Raw genomic sequence first — 24,596 nt, forward strand, 5'->3', positions numbered from 1 at the left:
CAAATAATAACCAGGAAAAAAAAAAGTCTCAGCAGCAGAACAATGAAGCTTCATCTCCCTCATTCTCTCTCTCTCTCCCTTTCTATTCCCGTCTTCCTAAAGTCAGATGAAGTTTTTGTGTTTGAGTGACAGCTCTCATAAGTCAGTGCTGTCAGCCAGAGATAGGACAATAGACTCCGTCCTGTTAGACAAAAAAAACAAATTATATGTCAGACAAAATACGTCCTGTCAATTTCCCAGCGACTCTGAGTGACTGCTCCAGGAGATAGATTGTGTGGCTAATTCATCCTAATTAAAATTTAATTATTTCCTTATACAACAGGCAGGCAGCGCTAATGCAGAAGGACAATATTATTATTATTTCTTCCTACCGCCTGCTGCTTATTAGCACTTTTAATAAGCCGGGAGGGAAACGTCCTGTTGTACCAATGATGAACTATCTCAGCACTTCTTCAGGAAACTTGGTCAGCAAGTGGAGTTAGATTAGATAGAGGCTTTTAGAGTTTGTATGACACACTTAGATTGATGAAGTTCAATAAATTCAATCCAATTGTGCAACATCCAACAGGGTTCATTGTGTCATTGTTTTGGATGTTAGAATATTCTCTCCAGATTAAATCCACCTCAGCACCTTGAAGTCCAAACATCTGTATTTCAGATGTTCTGTTCTGTGAACTGTTCTGTTTGACAACTATAAATCAGATGTTCAATCACTAATCAATAACTTCAGTTTAAAAACGTAACATCCAAACAGAAAACTTTACCAAACGCTTGTTTTCTCTGCTAGAAAGAGTTTTGTTTTAAATTGGATCACAGATAAAGGTTCAACGTGTCATACTGGAATATGTTGCACTGGACGATTGGACTACACAACAGATAAAACATGAGATCACTCTTTTTGTCATAGATTAGTTTGAATATTCACACCAATTTCTCACAGTAGGGTTTATATCATAGCTCTAAATACTTAACCCTAACCCTAAAAGGAATACTTTTATTTTTATGTGCCTTTCTTTGATAATATACATATTATACATAAAAATATACACTTGATTTATTTCTACTTGTACTTATTTGAATCCAAGTATGTATGCTAAATACTAAATGTAAATGTAAATGAGCAAATGTCTCCTTTTTTTGTTTGTGATGTTTTACAGTTTATGTTTTTGTTCTTTATAAATGTAATATACTGGTACACATATTTTAAGAAAACAACAATTTAACATCAAGCTTTGCTCTTTAGACACTGACTTATACAGTTTGGATGAAAGTTTGGAAACTTTTTGGAAATTAAGATACTGAGTGATAATAAGGTGGAGTAATAAAAAATGAATTTATAGCAGGGAATCAGTTTGGGGAAGCTCAGATTCTGTTTGTATAGTGGTGTTGAAGGTTACCTGTATTGTGTTACTGTATAAAAGTGATAAATCTATGTTGAGAACACAAACAAATAAACAAACAAACACACACACACACAGTCAGCAGTGTGCTGAGCAGCCATCACTACTCTAAAGTGTTGAACAATGACCCTCGGAGTCAGCAGTTGTGTGACAGGGTCTCGGCCGGGCGGCGTTGGCAGGCTGGAGGAGTCCACTTCTCCTGATGTGGCAACATTTAATCCATTACAGAGGGAACAGGAAACTGACTAAGCACGGCCGTTTCCTAACACAACTATTTCAGGCTTGTAGCACCAAAGATGAGATAATGTTCCTACCAGACCTCTGTAGATCAACGTGTGTGTGTGTGTGTGTGTGTGATTTGTTCTAGTTGTTTCAGCTGTGCAGCCGCTCATAAGAACTTCCATTACAACCAACGTTTTTCATTCCAGTTAGTGTTGAGTTTGCTTTTTCCTTTCTTTCTTTTTTTACACATCGTCGTCTTTACATCTTAAAGGGATAATTCAACATTTTGGCAAATTGGCCCATTGCCATAATACCCATAGTCATAGCAGTAGGTTCGTTACCTTTATTTGTCAGTGCAAGCTATTTTTAGAACGGCGGAGCAGAGCCGGGAGCTGCTTACAGCTACGCTACGGAGGCTCATGGGATTTCTTGGTTTCCCTCATCAAACTCATCAAATACACAATCCAACAACTCCAAAACGCTCTGGTGGACAAGTTGTGACCTGCACATTCACCACGCTATGAGATAATAACACAACGTTACCAGACAGAGTTGTTTTAGAGGTAAATTCATGCAAAACCACTGATGTGCGTTGCCTTCAGGGACAGTTTTTCATCAAGCAGTCTCTGTATTTACCTCTAAAACAACTCTGTCTGGTAACGTTCTGTTATTATCTCATAGCGTGGTGAATGTGCAGGTCACAACTTGTCCACCAGAGCGTTTTGGAGTTGTTGGATTGTGTATTTGATGAGTTTGATGAGGGAAACCAAGAAATCCATTAGCCTCCGTAGCGTAGCTCTGAGCAGCTCACGGCTCTGCTCCGCCGTTCTAAAAATAGCTTGCACCGACAATTAAAGGTAATGAACCTGTTTTCAGGGTATTTGAGTTCTGACAGAAGACGTCTCAGGAGTGTGGTAAACCCTGCACTCCCTCGGCCTCTTTCTCTCTCTTGCTTTGAATAGATCCAAACGTGTTTTGCTGAGCTGCTCAGGTGGAGACGACCCAGTGACCCATGTGGCTCCTGAAGTGGGCCTCGGACTCGAGCAATAATCAGATTTTCTCAGGTTTTGTGATGCAGAGACAGTTCTTGTCTCTAATTTAAACCTACATTAACATTTAACTGGAAAGTGGCTCACAGACTGTGACAGACATTTACTGTATCAGGGTCTCTGCAGGTTTCACCAGCTCAAATTTAAGACTTTTTAAGACCTTTTTAAGACCATTATGGATGAAATTTAAGACCTATCATGACAAATAAAAAACGTACAAAAGAAATGCGGAGTCACAAAACTAGAAATTGATTGCAATATATAAGTTGCGTGTTAGGCTTGTTTGTAGTTGAAAATACATTCAATAAAGCACAATGAAGTGTCGCAGGAGCATCTAAAGTAAACTATTTGGGGGCACAAAAAGAAATTGGGGAGTGAAATTAAAAATGTTTATGTAACACATTATTTATTTAATTCACTGGCAACCAACAGGCTGATGGCTTTAAACCTTGAATAATGTTAAGGGTCACACGTGACCCATTTTTACATTGGAGAACAGTAAAAACACCAACACTTCCCCTTTGGCCTGAAATGTGATGACTTCTAAATGTGACCCAGAATAGACAAACATGGAAATATTTCAACTTCTTTGATCAACAGACACGAGCCACAACCTGTTCTGTATTATGACCAGCACAATATTTGACACATGAAGTAAATAAATTGGCTTTTGGTCACCCCTATATATTATGGTATTAAATAATGCTTGAATAAGTACATCTTTTTATTTAAAAATGCTCGCCCATGCTGGGCATAAGAAAATTTAAGACCTGTCTAAAATTATTTAAGACTTGAACACAATAATTCAACAAATTTAAGACATTTTAAGGCCTAAAATTTAGATTTTCAAATTTTAGACTTTTTTAGACTTTTTAAGACCCCGCGGATACCCTGTGTATGTTGGTGTGTTTACCGGCCATGACAATTTAAAGTACCTTTGTACTTTGCTCAGGGACTCGTGTATTGATGTAACCATGTTGCACAAAGCCTTGTGTATACTGTATCTGGATCCCGTCCTTTCAAACTTTCCATCTGTTCCTTCTCGTCCACAGAGAGGCACTCTGGGCTGCTGTCATCACCTCTGTCCATAAGTTTTCAATAAGTCTGTCTTTGTTCTCTCTTTCTTTATTTTTGTTTCCTGGGTCTCCGAGGTTTTGCACGTCTAAACATGACGCACGTCAAAACTCAAGGTGACTGCGTCTTCATTTAAAGTGTCCTACAACTTCAATAGCAGCATTTTCCTCTGAGATACTGTGGATCCAAGACATCTTCCTGAATTATTTCACACCAGTTTCTAAAAGTTAAGTGTCCTTCAGAAAACAAGTTGGTGCATTCATTTTACATTTAATACTGTTCTCTGTTAGAGATTTTTACCATTTCTTGAGTTATTGTCTGTTTTGTTATTGCTCTCTTTTTGCCCCAGTAACTCTAAAAAACGTGAATAAAGGTTATTATTTCTATTATCAAGACATCAGTCCATGTTTTAGGTCTGGATCCTTTATTTAAACTGTGAAAGTATCAAAGCCTCAGTCCACAGAGACATGCACACAGCCTGTATTCAGAAACTGAGCTGCTTTAAAACCAGCTTTTCATGACTTCCTGTCACTTTGTGATGTCACAACAAAGCAGTCACCAAGCCCCGCCCACCTGGACCCACCATTTTAACTTTAAAAGCATGTTCTGTGAAGGATTTGCCTCATCTTAACATGAAATCTGCTACATTTTTAGTTACTGAACAGCCATCCAATCAGAGTAGACACTCAGAGCCTCTTCTCTTCTGATTGGCTGATGCCGAGCTCCATAAAGAAGAGAGGGAGACGGTTTTTGGCACACAAAAAAAAACACAAATCTAGCTTCTAACAGATCAGCACCTTAGGTAAAACACAGGAAAGTGTCAAATTTAGGAATTTTAATGTTTACAAAAACAGAGAAAAGTTTAAAAACCTTTTGGGAAACTGTCATCATCATTGTCTAACCTGGTAACAGTCTACCAGAAACTTCCCATTTAGATGTACCTGTTGTGGCTTTAGGTCTCGCCGTTATGCAACCGCAGCAAATGAGTGGCACAGTTCAGAAAACAATGGGCTTCCTGCTGTGGCCGTGCTGTTTGAGTGACGGGACAAACCGCTGGCAGACAGTGTGGATGAGGCAGGATGGGATGCTGCACAAAACTAGAACATTTTTTGTCTGTTTGCATAACAAGGCGAGCGATAAAAACCCGCTACAGTTCTGGATGGAGTACAGTACGGAGGATTAAAGCGTAATTAACTGTAGCACTTGATGTTTACATCATGTTGGCATAGTATATCCTTTAGTCTCAGAAGCAGACCTCAGTCACAGTAACAGATACGCGTGTGTGTGTACACATACATACACACACAGTCACGACTACACAAAAGACAAAGACGCTGTTTTTCTGTTCCTCCTTAATGAGCAGCTCTTAACAGGGATATTATAATGAGGATGGTTCCACAATCAAGGCAAACATCAAAGGGAAAGGGGCAGAGTGTGTGTGTTTTTGTTGCATGCGTGTGTGTATTTCTTTTTCCATATTTCATATCTACATGTTCCTGTGTCATTAGCCTCTTCAGAAACAAGCACAGCGGTCGCTCTATTCAGAAATTAGAGCAAAAAAACATCCACTGTTACAACACATGGCCCCGTTTTGTTTGATTTAATGCTCTATTTTCTAAATATTATGATTAGGATTTTATACTGTAACACCTATGCTGTTTATTATTATTATAGGAGGATAAATGTAAGTGTAACTGCATTTGTGACTATGTGTGTGTGCGATAAGCAAATCACACTGGGAAGTGCAGTAACAAAGCTGAGACGTCTTCACATTTACAAGCTGCTATTAAACGCAGCACGAGTTGGAGTCCTACTTATCCATGCAGCTGTGTGTGTGTCTGTCTGTGTTCATGTGTGTGTGTTTGCACGCCAAGTCGTTAACAGTAACAGACTCATGTATGGATCTATTAGACATGTTTTTGGCGCTCTCCCTCAGGGCTTCAGTGATAACACTCTGGAGGAGGCTTCAGAGTCAATACACTCATTTCTTGTCCCCCTACACACACACAGACACACAAACACGTCTTTGTATCTTGTGGTCACGCACAATGTCTTTGCCAAATTTTATTTTAAGATACAAAAATTCTCCTTTTTTTCCCCTGTAATGGACCCGTCGGCCGTCGTTGAGTGGAGTCACAGAGACAAAGATCTGTCGTAATGAAAACCTCTCAGAAAAAGACGGTTTCACTAACTTTTTCAGAAGTGCGTTGTGATCCTTTTAACGAGCCGAGCCCATTAGAGGCCGTTAAACATCCTGACTTACGACGTAATCTTCCAGGCAGCGGGAAAAATTTCATTATCTTTTTATATCACGTCATTGAAGGGTACGTTCCCCACATAAAATATTAACAGGCAGCCAATTTAGAGCTTATTATGTTTATCATATTACTTGACTTGATTATACTAATCATCATGTGTTTACGACGTCGTATGAAATAATAATATTTTTTTTTAAAAAGCACGATTATCTGAGTCGTGTTTTTCTCTCAGGACTCCTTCAAGTTGAAATAATTTGTGAAGATGTTGTGTTAGGATAAACGCACACGGGCATGACGAGTGACTCAGCGCAAATAGGCGGACGGGCTAAGTGCAGAAACATCAAGGCCATCTTACCACACACACACACACACACACACATCCATGTCAAGTAAAGGCTGCTATCAGAAAGCCGTGTGCTTTACAGTTCATTTACATTGACCTACATGTGGTGAAAGTGAGTCACTGTCACGTCTCTGTGTGAAGTTTATTTGAAGACTCCATACGTCAGGTCCCTTACATAATCAAGTGAATCACAGCCATTAAAGGGATAGTTCACCCAAAATTCAAATTTCTCATTATCTACTCACCCTCATGTCGACTAAGGGCTGGGAGAAGTTTCAGAGTCCTCCGTGCCTTCTCTGAGTTACAGCGGGGCTCGGCGCAGCACTGCATGCCCATATGACGGTTGCGAACGGGGTTCACTTTTCTTCGTCCAAAAAGACACACCAAAAAACATCCAAATACCTCCATAGTGCTCGTCTGTAATGTCCCTCTTGTATTGAAGCCCCGACATGAGAAATTGTTCCGAAAAAAATTAAATAAGTCTATGTTTTAAGCTTGTTTGTAGCAGAAGCTCCCAGTGTCTCAGTTCACTGCTTTGCCTGAGTCTGTGCAAATCGCGCAAGATTGCATTACAGACGAGCACTATGGAGGTATTTGGATGTGTTTTGGTGTGTCTTTTTGGACGAAGAAAAGTGAGCCCTGTTTGCAACTGTCATATGGACATGCAGTGCTGCACGGAGCCCCGCTGTAACTCAGAGAAGACACAGATGGCTCTGAAACTTCTCCCAGCCCTTAGTCGACATGAGGGTGAGTAGATAATGAGTGAAATTTGAATTTTGGATGAACTATCCCTTTAAAATACCTCATAAAAATAAAAAGCAAGTCTGTGCACTCAACTGTTTGTTTGTGTCTTTGTGTTTTCTTAAGAAGAGAAATGTGCTGTTATGGTTGAGGAATGTGGAGTGAAAGTGGTTTAAATCACAGTGATGGCAGGACGAGACACAAATCACATCTACTATTGATTGATAACACATAAAGCAGAAAAAACCTCCACAGACTGATTTCCTCCTCCGTGTTGACATTAAACATCCAGAGCTGTTTTTTTCCCCCTTTAATCAAACACTTTCCCTGCTCCAAACTAAATAAAAGTTTGAGCCACTTCTTCTAGATTCGTCATCTATAGAAGTGCCATAAACAAACAAACAAAAAACAAATCTAGTAGTAGAGATTGAGAAATAAAAAGTGGAGTTATGAACTGTTTGTTTTTGGTTTAGCTTTAATCTAACTACTTATTTTGACAGGGACAATGTGATTTAACATAGTTTCACAACAGGCTATTTAATTAGCTACTGCTAATTTTCAACTCCAGGGCCTTGTTTTGCTTTAACATATAAATAAAAGTAGGGATGCATTGGTTCAGATAATAATCAGCCCCATACTGGCTGACAATTATCGCTCAAAATACACCAATAAGTCCAATAATGACATTTTTTGCATATTACTAGAGTCAATCATAATCAGCCAACATTGCCTTGATTTCACTTATTTTCCATCCTTTTGCCCTCTAAGTTGATTTGAAACTATTTTGAGGAGTCATAACTGTTGTTGTTTTTGCATTACATTACAACAGTAGTGATGTCAGTTATATTATTTAGTCACGTCAAAGGCAGAGCTATAATGTTAAATTCATCGTAGCCTTTCTAACTATTAACAATCTTATCAGTTATCGGTCTCGGCATCGGTTATGAGAAGTAGATTGAATACAAGAATAACTAGGTAAAACATAACAGTGTCATGAGTGGGCAGAAGTACACAAAAAAAATGTGTCTTTCCTTATTTTCCCTATTTGCGACATGTATTTTCTTATTCTTTGACAGATTTGATGGTAATAATAAAGTTCATGTCATTTTTAGGTGCATTCAAAGACACCTTACAAGACTCCCTCAGAAAAAGTTTATTATTGTAAAACTATCAAAACTGTCTTTTTTATTATGGCACTCAGTCTGGAGCTTTTCTCTAAATGTTACAGCTGGATTTGGCGGCGGCTCAGCAGACAGGTGGTGATCTATATTTGGGATTACGTTCATGTTCTTACTGAAAAACTCCCAGTACCAGACGTTTTTCCAGCCTGATACCCAGGACGTCTGCGAGGGAACAGGAAGCACTTTCACCTGCTGCAAATCCTCATATAAAGAAAAGCTAGTGCTCAAATAATAATAATGGGCCCCGTCCCAAATGATCACCGGGGGGCACGGCCGGCATAAACAAATAAAAGGTCAGTTTGCAAATGAAGGCTGGGTGCAATGGAAGAAATATTACAGAGAGGCGAGAGGTTAATTACCTGCAACAAAAGCTCAAGTTTTAATTTAACCTAATGTTCGCTCCAGTCTTTTCTGAGCTAGAGGAAACGTTTTGAGGTTCTGTCCCGTCAAAATAAAAGCCTGGTTTTCAAAGCTTTGGGCCACACGTTTTGGTGGTTTTCCTCGGCAGGTGGAGCTGCTCGCTGCTGAGTCAGACGCGGAGACGAGGATGAAAGTTGACAGTTGGGACTCGGAGTCTCAGTCTGTCAACACCTGCTGAGTCACAAACCTCCACTGTGGATCGTGTCTTTGGTAAACAACGAGAGTCTTTCCATTTAACTCCAGTCAGCGTGAATGAATGTTAATGCAGGTGTCAAGCTGAAGGGGCAAGACCTGGTTCTCCAGCATTCCTCATAATGATTTACTGTTAAGTCTTTGTGAGCACAAACACACACATACAAACACACACACACACACACACATAAACACGTCCTTTACTTACCACATTGAAGTCCAGGTTCTTCTCCACCCAGTCGGTGGCAGTGTCAAATTCTTCAAACATTTCCATGATGTAGAGAGTATCCAGAGCATCCACGATCGTCGCTCCTTTAATACTTCCTGAAAAAAATCACAGAAAAAGGCTGTAATTAGTTTTACATTGAATCTGTCTGCTAAAAAAAACAGCAACACTGTGAAAGATGAAATCAAATTAAAAAAAATCTCCAAATGAGCCGAAATTCCCCCGTGGAGTTGGTTGAGATGCTGAAAGGCATGTTTGTGTGAATACCATTCATTTGGTAAAGTATGAATGACAACAGGTGTTGGCAGCAGCCTCGGCGAGAGAGAGAGAGAAAAAAAAAAAGCCACAGAACAAACAGCAGACGTGAAGAGTTTGTGTTTGGAGGGTGAATAAATTATTTTTCTGCTCGACAGATGGTGAGAGGCAACGATTATCAGCGCTGATGAAACGTCGGGAGTACTGCTCATCTCTAGTGATTAGCCTCATAGCGGGTGGGGGGGGGGGGCGCACACACACACACACACACACACACACACACACACACGCACACAAACCATCACAGCATCACTGTCATCAACCAAAACCAAGTTATGAATCCAACAACACAAAAGTCTGTGTTTGAGTCAGAGAAAGTACAGCGTTTTATTGATATTAAATGTCTTTATTATTATTATTCATCTCTTATTGTATGTTCAAGCCTGTTTTTATTTGATTTAGTCATTTGTGTATTTATTTATTCTTGCTATTTGTACTTATTTCATCCTGTTTTCTTTTTTTTAATCCTTTCTTATGTTTACAGTTCTACTTCTTTTACATGCTCCAGTTTTAGTTATTTCATTTTTATAGACTCTTTCACCTACTTTTGCTGTTTCCCCATATCATATTATTGTTATGACAACATTTCCTCAGTACAGTTTAGTCTTATTATAGTCTCAGTGTTATTATGTGAAGCACTTTGTGTTGCATTTGCATTTGTATGAAAAGTGCGATAGAATTTAAGTCCTTCTATTTCTCTTGATGAACTTTTCTTTTGCTTGTCTTTCTTTTGTTGTCATCCCTGTCATTTGGCTGTTTCATTGTTCTGCTTGTGCTTTTATTTGAAGAAAAAACCCAGAATAAACAGAAAACAAAGATATAAAGTCTGATGGATTGATTAATTTGTGGATTGATTAATTTGTGGATTGATTGATACAAAAAGAAACAAAAATGGACGATAGGGAGGTGAAGAGAAAGAAGGGGGACCATTGGAAATAAAATCCAGAGAGGGAGCAGAGGGAGACACAGGACACAGAAAAACAATGAGGAGGGAAAAACCCTGAAACGATAATAAAGCAGGAAAAACAGTTTGAGGAGAGGAAGTTTGAGAAAAGGCCGCAGAGTGTTGTCAGGATGAACGCCATGCAGGGAGACGCTGTGGGTTTATCCCTGTGTAAGTGGTGGGAGGACTCGGCAGCCGCTAAAAGCTTTCCATTAAACACAATGCTGAATCATGTAGAGCCACTGGAGTCCATCACAACTATACGGCAGCAGAGCTCACTGTGACTGTGACTGTGTTATTTCTTAAAATCACCACCGCCGCCGCCGCCGCAGCAGCAGCAAGATGAAAACAACTCAGTGACCTGCAGTGAGGATGATGTTGATTACAAAGCCACAGTGGAAAAATAATAACAGTGTTTAATCTGATGTGGAATATTGAACCTCTACAGATGATGAGGTTTGTTGCTTTGTTTGTTTGTTTTCCCAGGCAAGAGAAAATCCATAGCACACTCGTAACTGTGTGTTAAAGTATAGAAGTCAGTGGGAATTAGCCTAGCTTAGCATCAACCATGACCTTCTGATCCATCACAGTGAAGTTGCCAGATCTGGTACCAATGTAACTACAAAGACACCTGTAGTAAATCATGTTAAAAGCAACTAGCCTACATGTATATCTGGCAACTCATGATCTTAGCTTGCGCATGGATTATAGCTATAGCTGCTTTTGTTTGCTAAACTAAGCTAGAGCCATCTCAATGGAGTTGCCAGGTCTGGTACCAATGTAACAACACATTGATACCAATTCTTACAAAGACACCTGTGGTAAATCATGTTAAAAGCAACAATATTTGGCAACTCATTATCTTAGTTTGCTTACAGATTTAAAAACAACAATGTAAGTATTCAAACAAAACCAACAAGCTGTTTCCACCCTGTTTTTGTTTGCTATGTAAAGCTAAACTAAGCTAGAGTAGTAGGCTATTCCTGTGAACAGCTGAGGTGGAGTACTGAGTAGTAGTACTTGCTTTGTTTGTTTAATCAGACAAGAGAAAAATCCATAGCACACTTGTAACTGTGTGTTTTAGAAATCAGAGGGAATTAGCCTAGCTTAGCATTAACCATGACCTTTGGATCCATCACAGTGAGGTTGCCAGGTTTGGTACCAATGTAACTACAGAAACACCTGTTTTAAATCATGTTAAAAGCAACTATATCTGGCAACTCATGATCTCAGTTTGCGTATGGATTTAAAAACTAAAACATTATGTGTATTCAAACAAAACCAACAAGCTGTTTCCTTCCTGCTTTTGTTTGCTAAGCTAAGCTAAGTTGTGTTCCTTTGAACAGCTGTCAAACAAAGACTTGCACACATGATCTGCGCATTAAATCTGAATTATACAGTTAATACTTCTACAGTCAATCATATTCATCATCCGCCGACAACATGTCCGACTTTGCCCAAGGCCAACGTCAGGCGACCGGGGCGTGTCCGTCCCTCCGGTCGTGTGACGTTGGTTGTTCATAGATACGTTCCCTGAAGCCATGCTACGGAGACAGAGAGCATGTAAATGGAGGTGTCAGCAGATCCAGTCACTTGTCCTTCCTGTTTTTCATCCCTCTCACATTTTCGCTCCATTGACGCCCCCGGAGGCGACAAAGAGAGGACAAGACACTTTACTCCTGTCCATTGTCTTGTCACTGTGCTTCCTTCCCCCTCACTGCTCTTCTCGAATCTGTGAGTGTGTGTGTGTGTGTGCATATCGCAGAGTGTGTGTCTGTGTGTGAGTGCATAATGTGAGAGACACAGATGGTCAAATAGTGAACAGAATACTAATATCAAATATTGAGAGTACAAGAAACTTTGAGAAGGAAGGAGATTTGTAGATGTTTTGTTCTTTTGTGAGCGAAATTACATTTGAATGTCTCAACAAACACATAGCCTATACATACATATTTCATTTATCTGGATGTATATCTGCATATTTATGTGAACCGTCTTTGAATTTTGAACAACACAGTGGCCATACCTTATTGTCAGTCTCTCTGTAGGACTGTAAGGAACGGAATTCTTACTTATTTCACTCATTTGTAAACATTTCTTGCTGCTTGAACCTGAAAACTTATTTTACTGTACATACCAGAATTAAAGAGGTGACATTCTTATCATGTCAACTTAAATATTTAGTTACCATTATAAGATACAGAACATTAAATTGAAAGATATTTGTGATTTTAAATTTATTCATCCACTGATTAATTTTTGTTTTTTCCAATGATACTGTGGCAAAATATGTGACGTTCCAAAGCAAAAAACGACTCTTTTTAGTGTTTTATTCACCTACAACAGACGAGTGGTTGTTCTAAGAGGACTTGAAAAGAAAAATGTTATTATGTTAGAAGTAGACATGTCAAGGACCGACACAGTTAACAGAATAACCTTTGATCTCTGGCTAATTAAAACAAATGAATGGGGTTCCTGTAGAAATACCAAACATTTGAAATCTCAGTTCCAGTCGGACACATGAAAGGCTTTTTAGCTGCTGTCCTTGCTCATACATGACAATAAATCAATATTTCTCATTGAGGCGATGTCGGTTGTCAGACAAAACAAACCACTCAGGGCTTCACCTTCGGAAATTGTGGTGGGAATTTTTCATTATTTTTGACGTTTTACAGACAACACAACATCCATCACCAGATTAATGGATGATAAAGTAATCACTTGTTGCTGAAGTAGGTCTGCTCTTCTGATGGTGCTTCATTTTTTCCCTCTTGACCTTTAATCTATTGTATGAAATGTTGAAGACTCTAGTCCCAGATGACACCGAGGCTTTAAATAAAAGGGTGTGTGATGGCGGCGATGGCAGGAGGAGGCACCAAGAACCAGCCTGTTAGCAGATCTGGGAGTCGTGTCCGTGTCCAGATGGAAAGGTTATAAAAAAAAAATCGAGATGGGATTCAGCCGAGAGCCAAGTCCGGTGATCTTGGAGATGATGTGTGTGCTGCTGAAGATTTTGTTTCTGTTAGCGCCTGTGAGCATGGTGAGGTAGCAGATGGCTCAGCAGAGGGCAGCGTCTATGATGCCGCTGCAAAGCCTGAGTGGTAGCGGAGGAGGGATGGAGCAGTAGGGGAGGACAACGGGCCTTATGATATTTGCTGTAGGTGGTGGTTTGGCTTGTCACACTGGGAGAAGTCTTACATTTGTAATAAAAAAAAGAAAAAGAAAAAGATTCTTTCCAGAAAACCACAAAACAGCCGTGTTTTCCTCCCACAACAACATGGTCCGCCTCGGGAGCTGCGGCAATTTGTTGTAGATTCACAGAAAAGCAACGGGCGACCGTTCTGATAATCAATGAATCACTGAAGTTCATTCTGAGGCCAAATCATTAAAGGCTCCCTAGCTTCAGAAAATGTGATGATTTGCTACTATTTTTCTGTTTTATATCATTATAAACTGAGTGTTTTTATGTTTTTTTTTCTACTAGGTTGGGCAAAACACAACATGTGATGATTTGTCACTAACGAAGGAGGTCAAAGAGCTAGAGACAACAAGATCCTTTAGGTCTGGGTGTCTGACTCCTGTAGAGGATGGTAAGGGGGACGGGTTTGTAGGTCTGTGACCGGGGGCTGGTTATCTGATATTCTGCCCTGGTTACCGGTCCAGGTAGAAAAGGTATTTTACGACCCATTCTGTTAAGATTTAGGACATTAATAGGGATAGAGACACAGACAGGGACATTAAGGTCTACTCGCCCAGGTAGGTAAAGACCTGTCTGGGTAAATAAAGACCCTCCCAGTTAGATTAAGACCCTCCTCCTGTTAGATAGACTCATCCAAGTAGATTTAGCCTCTCCCAGTTAAGAGTAACACCACCAATCCAGATAGATAAAGACCTGTCCAGGTAGATTAGGACACTTCCAGTTAGATTAAAGCAGATATCAGTGGAATGTTTTTGTTAATATAAGTCCTAAATAGTCCTATTTTCCGTCAGCAATCACTTACATGAAGTATTTCAGCCTAAACACGAGTCTCTCCGTCACTCTGCTCTGCTGTAACCCGAGGAGAAAATTTTCCTTGTGGGATACAAGTGTTATCCAATGAGGAGAGAGAACGGCATGAAGGGCTGTGTGTGTAGCCAAGGGATGCGCGTGAATGTGGTGACGTAGCACGAGGACCAATTGATGCCTGACAAGGGCGGGGGCTGCTAACTCATGGTGCGTTCAAGGAAACTCGTACTTTGTGTTTTTCCTTCCTGTGAAGTCATACCAGTTCGATCTGGTACGAGTTCACGGGTCGGAAGTTACGAGTGGCCGTTATAGGGAACTTTCACAGACAACAGGACGGTAAAAACACGAGCTACGGGTTACCTGGAACGCTACCAAGTCGTAGTTGTGACTTGAAGCTGTAACTTACGGTTTCAAAAGCCTGCCTTGAACACAGCATTAGCCGAAACGGCCGTGCCAATGATATCTGCTTTAAGATCCACCAGATTAGATCAAGACGTTCCCAGTTAGATTAAGCCCTTCCTCATTCGATAGACCGATCCAATTAGATTAAGACCTATGCAGGTAGATAAAACCACTAATGCTTTATTTCACTATCTTCAAATGATGTAATCTTTGCAAAAACACCTGTATGAATGTCTGGCTACTGTAGGATCTATCAAAAGTCTGCATATGAGGCGTTTATGGAACATTTGCACGCAGGTTTCGGGGTAAATATTCACTAAACCATCTGTCAATCAAAGCAAACACTACCTTGTTTATATAAAAGTCTTATTAAAGACAAATGCCATGTTCATTTCTACTGTATAAATGGGAATTTTAACATGGAAGTCTATGTTGATGAAGTGGTTTTTGGACTCTAGTGGTCATTCGAAGAGGTGCAGTATTTTTTTGGCCCAGCTGCGTTGACTTTATCCTTTAGCTGCTTGATGTTTAGTAATCCTGACAAACGCTCCACTTGCTCTACTGTTGCCCCTGAGTGTGAACCTGCCTCCCTCTGCTATGCATTCATTTGAAGTGAAAGACTGCTTCGCTTTGCCTCCTGCAGTTTATACGAGTGTTGCAGTCGGTGCTCCGACAGAAGACTTCCACATTCATCCCCTGCCGTTCGGTGATCACCCACGTCTTGATCTTGTTATTAATCACAGTGCTGCATGTCAGAGGTGAAACTAATGAATGCTGGGTAATTTCCAAGAGAGTTTGCAAGAAAGGTGAAATGTTGCTGAGCAGGAAAAGTAGCGGGGAGTCCAGGATATCCTCAGATATGGAGAGACTAAAACCTGCAGCGGTTCAGGAGGGCGATGCTCCTCGTTTCCTTGACATACCCTAGAAAGTAGATCATGGGAAATGGATGGAGGGATGAAAAATGGAAGAGCAGGTGTCCCGAGAAGACAAGAATCATTACCTTTCTGTTCCCAGACAGAGAATAAGGATGGATGGAGGAGAAAGGGAGAAAAATGGAGAGGCTGGAAGGTCCAAAAGTCGTTAAGAGAAACTTCCAGTCCGTCTATTTCCTGTGAAACCTTGAAACAAAATCCATCCCGTCGCTCGTCTTCTTCCCACATCCACTTGGCCTCTGTCAATCTTTTCTCCTCCTTCTTCCATTGTTTTCCTTCACATTTATGACTTTCACACCGATTCATTTTTTCTTCTTCTTCCAGGACAATCCTTCATCCGGTCCATCAGTGCATCCTTGGGACCACCGATCCATTTCCCTTTCCGATCACATGAGGAAGTGAAGTGGATTATCGTTATCATTCCGGAAGATGGATGGATTAACAAGTAATGCAGCGCATAAAAGCACTCACTCCGATCCATCATGTCCAACAGATTCTTGTGTACCGTTATGTTATGTATTCTACAGCAGATGAGTGGTGATAGCACCAGTATCAGCAGGTCAATAACGACTGTAACTCAATGCAAAAACCCACGTCCTTCACTTTGTATGTGTGTCAGACAGGAGAATGATGCTCTGTTTGTATCTCCAGCACAACACACCCTTCACTTCACGCAATCAGGCGTCAGAGACGAGAGTTGTAATCTGCGTGGCAGCGAGGTGGGAGCGCCGCTGAGTGATTGCCGCCGTCTTTGGCTCGCCGGCTCTCACACCACTGATTGTGTCGACAGAGGTCAAAATGCAAACATGATCTCTACTCATTCAGCCCTCAGTCTTCCTTGAAAGGTAGATACAGCATTTTAAATCCATAAACAGTAGGTGGAATAACAATTTCACCGAGCGAGTGTGTGAGTGTATGTGTGTTTATCTGTTGTTGTGAAGAAAACAGGGATTAAGCAATAAGCCTGCAGTGATCCCTTTGAATCTTTCCCCCAACTGAATCCATCTTATTCTGTAACGTGTTGCAATATTTTAGTTTTTTCTTCTTTTTTTTACCCTTCTGTCGAGGAGGTTTTGTCTGAGCAGGATTATGGAGGAAAAAGTAATGAGACAAACTGCATCCAACTTGACGAAGGGACGGGGAAGAAGACCTCACATGTTGGGGGAAGATTTTGATTTCTATTCTCTGAAGTTTGGTGTTTGTTGTTTTGTGTCAATTAATTGATTACAATTTATCCCCATGTTGTGCTGCAGATCTACTTTGCGTATCCAAAAGATCACGCTCTTGAATGAACTTTATCATTATATATGCGAAATTCTTTATTCACAAACAAAAATTTGCTAATTCAATTCCTAAATTTGCCCCTTTTCTACTAGAACTAAATTCTTTCATTAAATCTCTTTACTTGATAAACAACAAAAAAAGCAATCCATTTATAAGTAATTATGAAAAGTTTTTCCCCGAAACCTCTGACTAACTTTTTATTAATAACTGCCTTGTCCTGTTATATTTTTTCTATGTATCGGATTTTATTCCTCATACCTGTTGTATCTTTTATTTACTTATTTATTTATCTACTCACCTTTTTTTTTAAAAATTATTACTATTATTATTGTTACCGTCACTATTAAGACCTCTTATTCAATGAATATTTTATAATTTACTCCATCATTGTACTGTCCTTTCATGTTTGATGTGCTGTTCCTCATGAATGTATACCTTGTTGGTTCTGTACATGCAATATTTGCTAATAAAGTTAAAAAAAAATTTTGTGCTGCAGATTATTTCTGATTTTTGTTTTAAATCAATAAGTGCTGTGATGAGATAGATATTATATAGTATTATCTTAAGATGAATACCATGAGGAAGATAGTGAAAGCTCTGGTAAAAGCTAGTAAGAAGACCTTGAATGCAGATTAACCATGCAGAATGCAGAGTTAATGTGGGTCGTGGTGCTTCTACTTGTTGTGGACGGGCCAGTGGTTGTTGAAGGGTTAAATGCACCACCAGTGCTATACAGTACAGTACAATGTAAACTTGCACTATTGTACATTACATCACCTTCATTACATCACGCACTGAACATGCCTCTGCTACGTTTTACTGGATCAACTCTACAGCTCTCGTATTGTAAAGAGAGAAGAGAGTGAGTAAATTCTGGACCTGGGTTGATCTGCTTTGAGAAGAAGAAGAAGAAGAAGAAGCAAACAACAATAAATGTCATGTGCATTACATCATGCACACAATCTGAACACACAATGTGACCTCAACATTCAGCTGTGCCCTCCAGCTGTGGGGCAAACTGAGCTCTCCTTCGCTGAGGCTTTTGTATCTTCTTCTCATCCTCGCTGTTATATTATTATTATTCAGAGCTCAGACTCTGCTCTGCAATGTCGTCAGGAAGGTTTCAACTTTCCATAACAGCTGTGATATTAAAGGGCTGGTACAACATTTTGGCAAAACGGCCCATTGCCATAACCCCTATAGATTTGGGAGTAGGTGTGTTACCTTTAATTGTTGGTGCAAGCTATTTTTAGAACGGTGGAGCAGAGCTGCTCAGAGCTACGCTACGGAGGCTCATGGGATTTCTTGGTTTCCCTCATCAAACTCATCAAATACACAATGCAACAACTCCAAAACGCTCTGGTGGACAAGTTGTGACCTGCTCATTCACCACGCTATGAGATAATAACAGAACGTTACAAGATGGAGTTGTTTTAGAGGTAAATTCATGCAAAACCGCTGATGATCACAGGAGTATCTCTGGGTGTATTTGATGCAATATGTGTGTTTTGAGACTGTGATTACAGGAGTTAGCCAGGATGAACCCAGAGGACAGAGAAGTAATATCTAACAGGACTTTTTATCTACATGCAACATGGTGTTCACTGACGCCATGTTTATTGACAAGTTCTGTCATGATTGGTCTGAGGTCCGTCCAGCTGCGTACAGAGGAATCTTGATCTACGCCCGTTGGTAACGCCTCTTTGAAGTCGGAGGTGAGTACAGCTTGAGACAGATTGAGATGCGGTCGTTGCCAGGATACACAGGAGCAGCATCAAAAACAAAGTTAAGTTAAAACCGAGTTCCTCTGAGACCAGACCACATGATCTTGTCGTGACATCGGGAAAACAACTTCCTCTGCAACAGCTTGTTTATAAAATCTTCTGATTCACCAAAATAGCCAGAGAAGGAAATCAAGTCCAACAGTTTCCCAAGAGCAAAAATAATTACGATCAAAAAAACACCACACTGGAAACATCAGCACCAGATCTAATGGAGTCAACCTGAGCAATCTGTTCATCTGGTGTCACCAGGAGACGAGCTGCTGCTGCTGCACATACAAAACAGGCAGCCAAGAAGAAAACACAACCTCCTCTTCCTCCTCTTGACTGGTGGAGATAATTGAATATTGGCATCACAGACCGACAGCCGTCAAAGTGTCATTGATATTTAAAAACCCGCAGGCCGCTCTCGTCTTATGAAAATTCAGTCTTTGAGAAGAAAAATAAATAAAATCCCTCCGTGAATCTTCTCTCCTCAGCTCACTGCTCCTCTCTGCCCAGGATAGAAACACTGTCCCACATCCTGATGTTAACTCAATGCAAACTCCAGGTCCTTAATCCTTAATCCAGCTATTTGATCCAGGTCTCGGCTCCGGCTGGTGATCCCGTTTAGCCCCCCGGCCCCCCGGCCAACCGCCGCCCAGACGACCGGGGGCTACGCTGTGTTTTGCGAGAGGTGGCGGGAGGCGGGGAGGCGGGGAGGCGAGGTGAGGGGAAAGTGATGGCTAAGCCTTCAGCTAATCATGTTACCGTAGGCAGAGAGCATGCACACACACGGCGCGGACACACACACACACACCCTTAAAGTACATTAACCTTTTAGCTTCTGCTGGCAGATACTCAAGCGTCAACACTTTTTGTCAAGGTTACGGAGAAAGGCATTAGTGTGTGTGTGTCTGTGAGTGTGTGTGTGTATGTGATACAGAAATAAAGGATGTGACAAGACACAAACACAAGAGCCTCGAGTTGAAGTGTTAGCTTTGTGGAAACTTTTGGGAGTGTGTTTGTGTCTACAAGAGTGTGTGTGTGTGTTAGGGGTGTACAGCAGTGCCCTATTTGTATTCGGTTTTAAAAATAAACTTTCGTATTCGTATTCGGGAAGAAACTGGAAGTGGGCGCACTGACTTCAGCCGAGCTAGTGCTACGCTGAGCTAGCCGGCTAACTTCCGCTTTAGCTCTCAGCTAACTAGATTGTTTCATTTGTGTCTAGTTCACGTTAGGATTGCTAACAGCGACTCCCTGTATGTATTGCATTACAGTAGACAGGAAGTGCTCACCGATGCTTCCAGGGTCACCGTTCAACAACTTTTCTCATAGACAATAATGGGGAAAGAAGCAGCTATAAAACGGTGGATAATTTTTTTTTGAGTGTCACGACCCCTGGCGCGAAACGACTCGTTTCACTACCAGAATTTGATCCATTCAGTCCGATTTGGAAAGTCGACGAGCCGCACGATTAAATTTTTTCATTCCCGTTCTAGTTAGCCGAGAGCTAAAGCGGAAGTTAGCCGGCTAGCTCGGCGTAGCACTAGCTCGGCTGAAGTCAGTGCGCCCACTTCCGGTTTCTTTCCGAATACGAATCCAAAGATTTTTATTAAAAAATCTCACAGTACAATGCTGTGTCAATTTTTCCCCCAATCTGAATCTGAATACAAATAGCCTAGTGCACTGGTTGTACACCCCTAACACACACACACACACTGAGCAATGAGTAGGATGGGCGGTGCAGCTGCTGCAGTGTGTTGCCCCGAGCTGCCGAGGGCCGGGGTTAAAAGCCCGGGCGCAGAACTGTTGTTGTGTGTGTGTGTCTGTATGATTAATTAATGTGGATGCACACTCAAGGTTCTTTAGCAACAGCTCAGGAGATGAGTGCTCACAACACAGGGCTACGAGGTGTGTCGCTGTGTGTGTGTGTACTTGTAGGAGCTATACATGTGAGGACCAGTTTGAGTTTAAACCATCAGAATGAGGACATTTTGGCAAAGTGGTGGCAAAGGGCTGATTGAGGGTTAAGACTTTATAATGACTAGGTTAGGTTAAGAGTAATGGTTAAGGTTATGCATTTGTTTTGGATGGTTAAGGGGCTGGGGAATACATTATGTCAATGAGTGTCCTCACAAAGATAACCATACAAACGTGTGTGTGTCTGTGTGTTTGTGTGGATCCATGTGATGGATACTCCCATCTGAGCTGCTGCAGTGCTCTCTGCTCTCCGTCCCTCCCACCTCTGTGCAGAGTGTGATTTACATCGTTTCAGACGCAACCAAATCCAACCCCTACTACCTCCTCACATGCACACACACACACAACACAAAAAACCTGAGGGAAGGCCACAGCAGAATTACTCCATCCATTTCAATTACAGAGATTGAATATCTGATTCAGAGACACGCACAATGCTGTGTGGGAGCGGAGGCTGCTCCCCAGGACTCAGTGTCACATTATATAACCAACTAAATGACTCGTCTGGAAATAGAAAGACACCACAAAGAAAAAAAACACATAATCCTTTTTGACTGGTGGTGAGATAACAATATTTCTACACCTGCCCGACAGAATCAGACCCGCTTTGGCGCTTTGACGGGGTTGTGACAGCTAGATCACGTCTCATTCAACCGCCGCCGCGACGCCACGGCGCCTGAGACCGGGAGAACAGGTCATGTGATCTGTCATCTGAGAGGAATCAGTTTCATATTTTTGCTTTTAATTTTGCTGTTTTGCTTCCTTCATGACTCATCGAGGCCTCGAGCTCAAGACGAGAAGAATAACCAGAAAGAGACGACTGATTGTTGGATTCTTGGCTTCGACAGACTTGTTATACGAGTCCTGGAAGCATCACATGTACAACAGTAACAGAGTTTTCACACCGACCTCGTTTGGTCCGGACTTACGGACTTTTCTGTTTGATCCAAGCCAAATTTACTGTACACAGCGTTCCTACACATTTGACATTTTAAAATTCCAAACTTTTTCCAGACCCTAATTTCCAGACTTTTCTTTAAAAAATAATTCAAATAATTTGTGACATTTGAGTAATTAGAGATGTATTATTTAAATAAATTATGCAATTAATCGTTTGTTTTCATTATTCTGAATTTGTATGCCATGATGTCACCAAATACTTTCCAGGACATTGTAGCCAATGGCGCATACAAAATAATTTTCCCAAATAACTTCAGATAAGACCAAACCCAGATAAGTATTAAGACAAATACAATAGTTTCCATTTTCCATACTTTTCCAGACCTGGATTTAATGTATAAAATCAAATTCCAAACTTTTCCATTACTTGCGTAGGAGCCCTGTTTACAGGTGTGAAAGCTCCCCCGGGACAAAGACCTGAAATTTGGTCCAACCGAAGAGGTGGTCTCTCGGTCTGCACCAAACATAACCACCGTTCGGACTTTTGTAGTCTCAAAGCTTTATGTTCGATGGTTCTCCTTCTAAATCCAAACTATGGGTTCCATGTTGGGCGTAGCGTTAATGCTGCTCATAGCAGTGCCATGACAGTAAGCTATAATTATCGTTGGAACGATGCCACAAACTTGTTGGTTCATTTTCCATAGCTTCGGGGCGAATATGTCATCTACATAACTGTTTACAAATCAACCAATAAATCACCTTGGTTCAGACTTCCAGGTGTGAAAACGCCCCAACGTTAAACAGGTTGGTGCAATCGTGTCCCTGTGTGGAGTTCAAAGCCTTGCTCTGTGGGATAACACACACACACACACACACTTCCACACAGACTTTACATTACTCCTGTCCTAGCCTTTATTGGCTTCCTGCACAGTTTTGAATTGATTTTAAAATCTGAAGACACAGTGGACTGAACTCTTCTTTCTTCTTTTATAAACCCCCAAAAATCTCCTTCAGGTCTCTGTGGTCTTTTACCTCCAGTTGTAACAAACCTCCTCGCAACATTAGACATGTCCCCAAAACTAAAACCTATAAATCCAACTTCAAAATAGTTTTCTTTTTGGTATTTGATCCTCTATAGCTCTACAGTTTGTGACCTGTGTCTAAGTCTTTGCTCCGATGTTTAATCAATACTCTGGAGTGGGGGGAAAAATTGACACAGCATTGTACTGAGATCTGTATGGAGGATGCCAAGTATTGATCCTTTATTATATAAATTGCAGATATGAATTGAAGTTTTTGGCAGTGGAATAGTTGGAGGACTTTTTATGACTGTGTTAGTCAGTCTGTCTGCTTGACAATCTCATTCCGGAGGAATAAAAGTGATTTAAAGTGAGATCATCAGATAAAACAGATGGAGAAGAAGTTTTCCTTTTCAGGACATAATTTATAGTCGTAAAAAAGATAATGAATCAGTGTTTTACAGTGTAATATTGCAGCACTCAGGAGAGGGGTGTAAGGAAATATCGACTGTGATACATCATTTCACACAATAGTTTATCGATATTCTAAAAGCACTGTATCAAATTCTTTTTATTAACAATTTACACAAACATTCACAGCTGTAGCACAGTCAAAAAAGAAAAACAATTGCAATACTTTATCTTTCTTATTGTATTGCAATATATCATATCGTGTGTCGTCAGATTCTTGCCAATATACACCCCTAACTCAGGATCACAAAATGTTTTAAAATCAAAATAATATCTGTTTTTGACTGAAGAACTACGGTAATATCATTAAATGGGGCCTCTGCTGACTTCCAGACCTAATAAATACACTAATTTGACTATATTTCTGAACTCAAACAGAATAATTTGTTTTAAAAAAGGATGTGGGAGCATGACTTTGCATTAGGTATGTTCTCTGCTGTATCTGCTTACCTGTGCTGCCACGGCTGCTTCACGCAAAAACAAATCAAACCGGATAAAAAAGTCAAACTGAAAATGAGAGTTGCTCTCATATTTTAATTTCAAGCTGCTTCCTGCTCCCTCTCAGTCGTCCCACGAGAAAAAGATAAACAGTGCAACATGCAGCAGCCATACATATCGATTATGAGTTAAATCTCATGTATTAGCTGCACTGGTCTCTACTGTAAATAAATAGCGTGATAGAATCAAGGACAAAGCCAGAAGGGGGGAAAAGCCAGCTGGGACACATTTAATGGTATAATAGACCATGGTTAAACAGACATCTGTGCCTGATTTAAACCAACAACCCAAATCAGTCTCTGGCAGAAAGCTGGAGACCTGCTTCGCTCTCACTTTACACTCACAAAACGTTGAGCTGCACAGTTTGAGTTTCAGGCAAAAAGGCCTTTCTTTGCAGGAGCCATTGTAAAAATAGTAGGGAGTATATGCATGGTGCTGGAAACAACAGGATGGACCAATCAGGAAGGCCGGACCTCTGTCTCCGCAGTGATGGGTCAATAATGAAGGTGGTTTCATGGACTTGAGTGTCCCCGTTATGATCAGAGTTTTTGAGTATCCTATTTCTGTTTTTGTTTTTTGTACATAAACGTCAAATCCTGATTTCCTGGTTTTAAAGAAACCCAGTTTTGCTATTTGGAAAATCAGGGTACCCGTTTAGAGAGGAACTATGCAAGTCTGGTCGCTTTTCCTCTGTGTTGCTAACCCTCCACCTGGCCATGTGCATTTGTTTACAACAATGCCGGCGAGAAATCAATATATGGAGTGGTGGATGACGCAAATGTCATAAACAAAAGATTACAGGTTACGGAGTGCGTAATCCTGCTTAGTTCAGCGTACGTTATACATTATTTTCAGTTCATCACACATCAGTACTACAGCACATCGTGGAACCTGCCTGTGTGGAGGAATACTGAGCAAGTTGGTTAACTGCAGATAAACAGGGGTTAGGGAGAGAAGTCGAAGTAATTTGACATATT

The 24,596-nt window shown here is 40.7% G+C and overlaps 1 protein-coding gene across 1 annotated transcript in view; it reads right to left on the reverse strand.

Moving 5' to 3' along the window:
* The window catches only part of man1a1 (mannosidase, alpha, class 1A, member 1), a 161,680-nt gene that overhangs the window by 79,889 nt on the left and 57,195 nt on the right, over positions 1–24,596 (reverse strand). Inside the window, exon 3 of the mRNA XM_085770344.1 lies at positions 9,089–9,204. Within this exon, the coding sequence (XP_085626470.1) occupies positions 9,089–9,204 (116 nt within the window). The remainder of the gene's footprint in view (positions 1–9,088; positions 9,205–24,596) is intronic.

Source organism: Trachurus japonicus, chromosome 24, assembly GCF_045865225.1.
Source record: "Trachurus japonicus isolate A0001 chromosome 24, Traja_1.0".
Classification (NCBI taxonomy): Eukaryota; Metazoa; Chordata; class Actinopteri; order Carangiformes; family Carangidae; genus Trachurus; species Trachurus japonicus.